Source organism: Microcebus murinus, chromosome 1 (genome assembly GCF_040939455.1).
Source record: "Microcebus murinus isolate Inina chromosome 1, M.murinus_Inina_mat1.0, whole genome shotgun sequence".
NCBI classification, from domain to species: domain Eukaryota; kingdom Metazoa; phylum Chordata; class Mammalia; order Primates; family Cheirogaleidae; genus Microcebus; species Microcebus murinus.
Window position 1 is genome coordinate 13,683,258 of NC_134104.1, and position 1,052 is coordinate 13,684,309.

The following is a 1,052-nucleotide window of genomic DNA, read 5'->3' on the forward strand; positions in this document are numbered from 1 at the left end:
TTCCATCTAATCATACTTCAGACTTTATTTTTAGATAGTACACTAATTACAGAGTTTTTTGGATAAAGTCTCTCAGCCAGTATTTGGGGCCAGAGAAAAGCTGAGAACTTGATAATTAGAGAATGGTTCTTTCTATAAATGATGAAGACAGTAAAGATTATGAGTAGAGCTGTTAATGACATTGGTCAATAAGATTAGTAAATTAGTAAGATGATCAATAGAAGCCAAATCCACATGTTGGTCTGTAACAAGAAGACTGGCAGCTCCTAGAAGCCAAGTAGGATGGGCGGTAGAATCCTGACGCACAGCTCTGAGAAGGGAAGCCACAGCCTCCATAATTCAGGGGTCTGAAGTCGCTGGGTCCACAGCCCAGGGAGTAGCAGCTCCTTGATCCATAGCCCAGAGGGCGGCAGCTGCTGGACCCAAAGCCCAGAGATCCAGAGTAAGTCGTCTGGCAGGGACTGCAGAGCAAGGAGGTCCTTGGGCGGTAGCAGGACGTCTGGCAGGGACTGGACACCACATAGGATGTCTGGCAGCTGGTGGGCTCATGGCAGTTCTCCTGGCAGTCACTGTAGAGAGAGGAGCCCAGCTGGCAGGTGCTGGGGTTGCAGAGGTCAGGGCTGTAGACCAGGTTGCTGGGGAAGGAAGAGCCACAGGAGGAGCTTGGGTAGCGCAGGTAGCCCCCAAAAGAGCGGGAGGAGAAGTTTCTAGAGCAGCTGTTGTAGGACATGTTGATGGGAGATGTGAGTTCAGCTGAGTATAACTAAGAAGATTGTAAGTTTGAATGCCACTCCGGATTGGGACATTTATATACTCTCAGCAATGGGTGTGGCACTTTACGATGTCATCTTTTCCATATTTGAACTCCCTCATTTGCATATATGTAACTTAGTAATCTTCTTTTAATTGTAGGTAACTAACTTCCTTCATCTTATATTTATGGGTGAACTCATTTTGTTTTTATGGCTCTATGTCAATGAAATGCATTCATGTCACAAAAGCTATGACTACATGTCATTAATGCCTGCTCCATCATGGCCAGGAAAGCCCCT

General features: G+C 46.1%; 1 protein-coding gene across 1 annotated transcript; it reads right to left on the bottom strand.

The window, feature by feature from the left end:
• Window positions 1–214: 214 nt before the first annotated feature.
• LOC105880096 (keratin-associated protein 13-1-like) lies at window positions 215–784 on the bottom strand. Its single transcript, XM_012780867.3, has one exon. The coding sequence runs from the start codon at window positions 728–730 to the stop codon at window positions 215–217; it is 516 nt and encodes a 171-aa protein (XP_012636321.2). The 5' UTR covers window positions 731–784.
• Between the last annotated feature and the right edge of the window lie 268 nt (window positions 785–1,052).

Excerpts from the sequence above, each read along its gene's own strand:
- LOC105880096 (XM_012780867.3), bottom strand. The coding sequence starts at position 730 with ATGTCCTACAACAGCTGCTCTAGAAACTTCTCCTCCCGCTCTTTTGGG.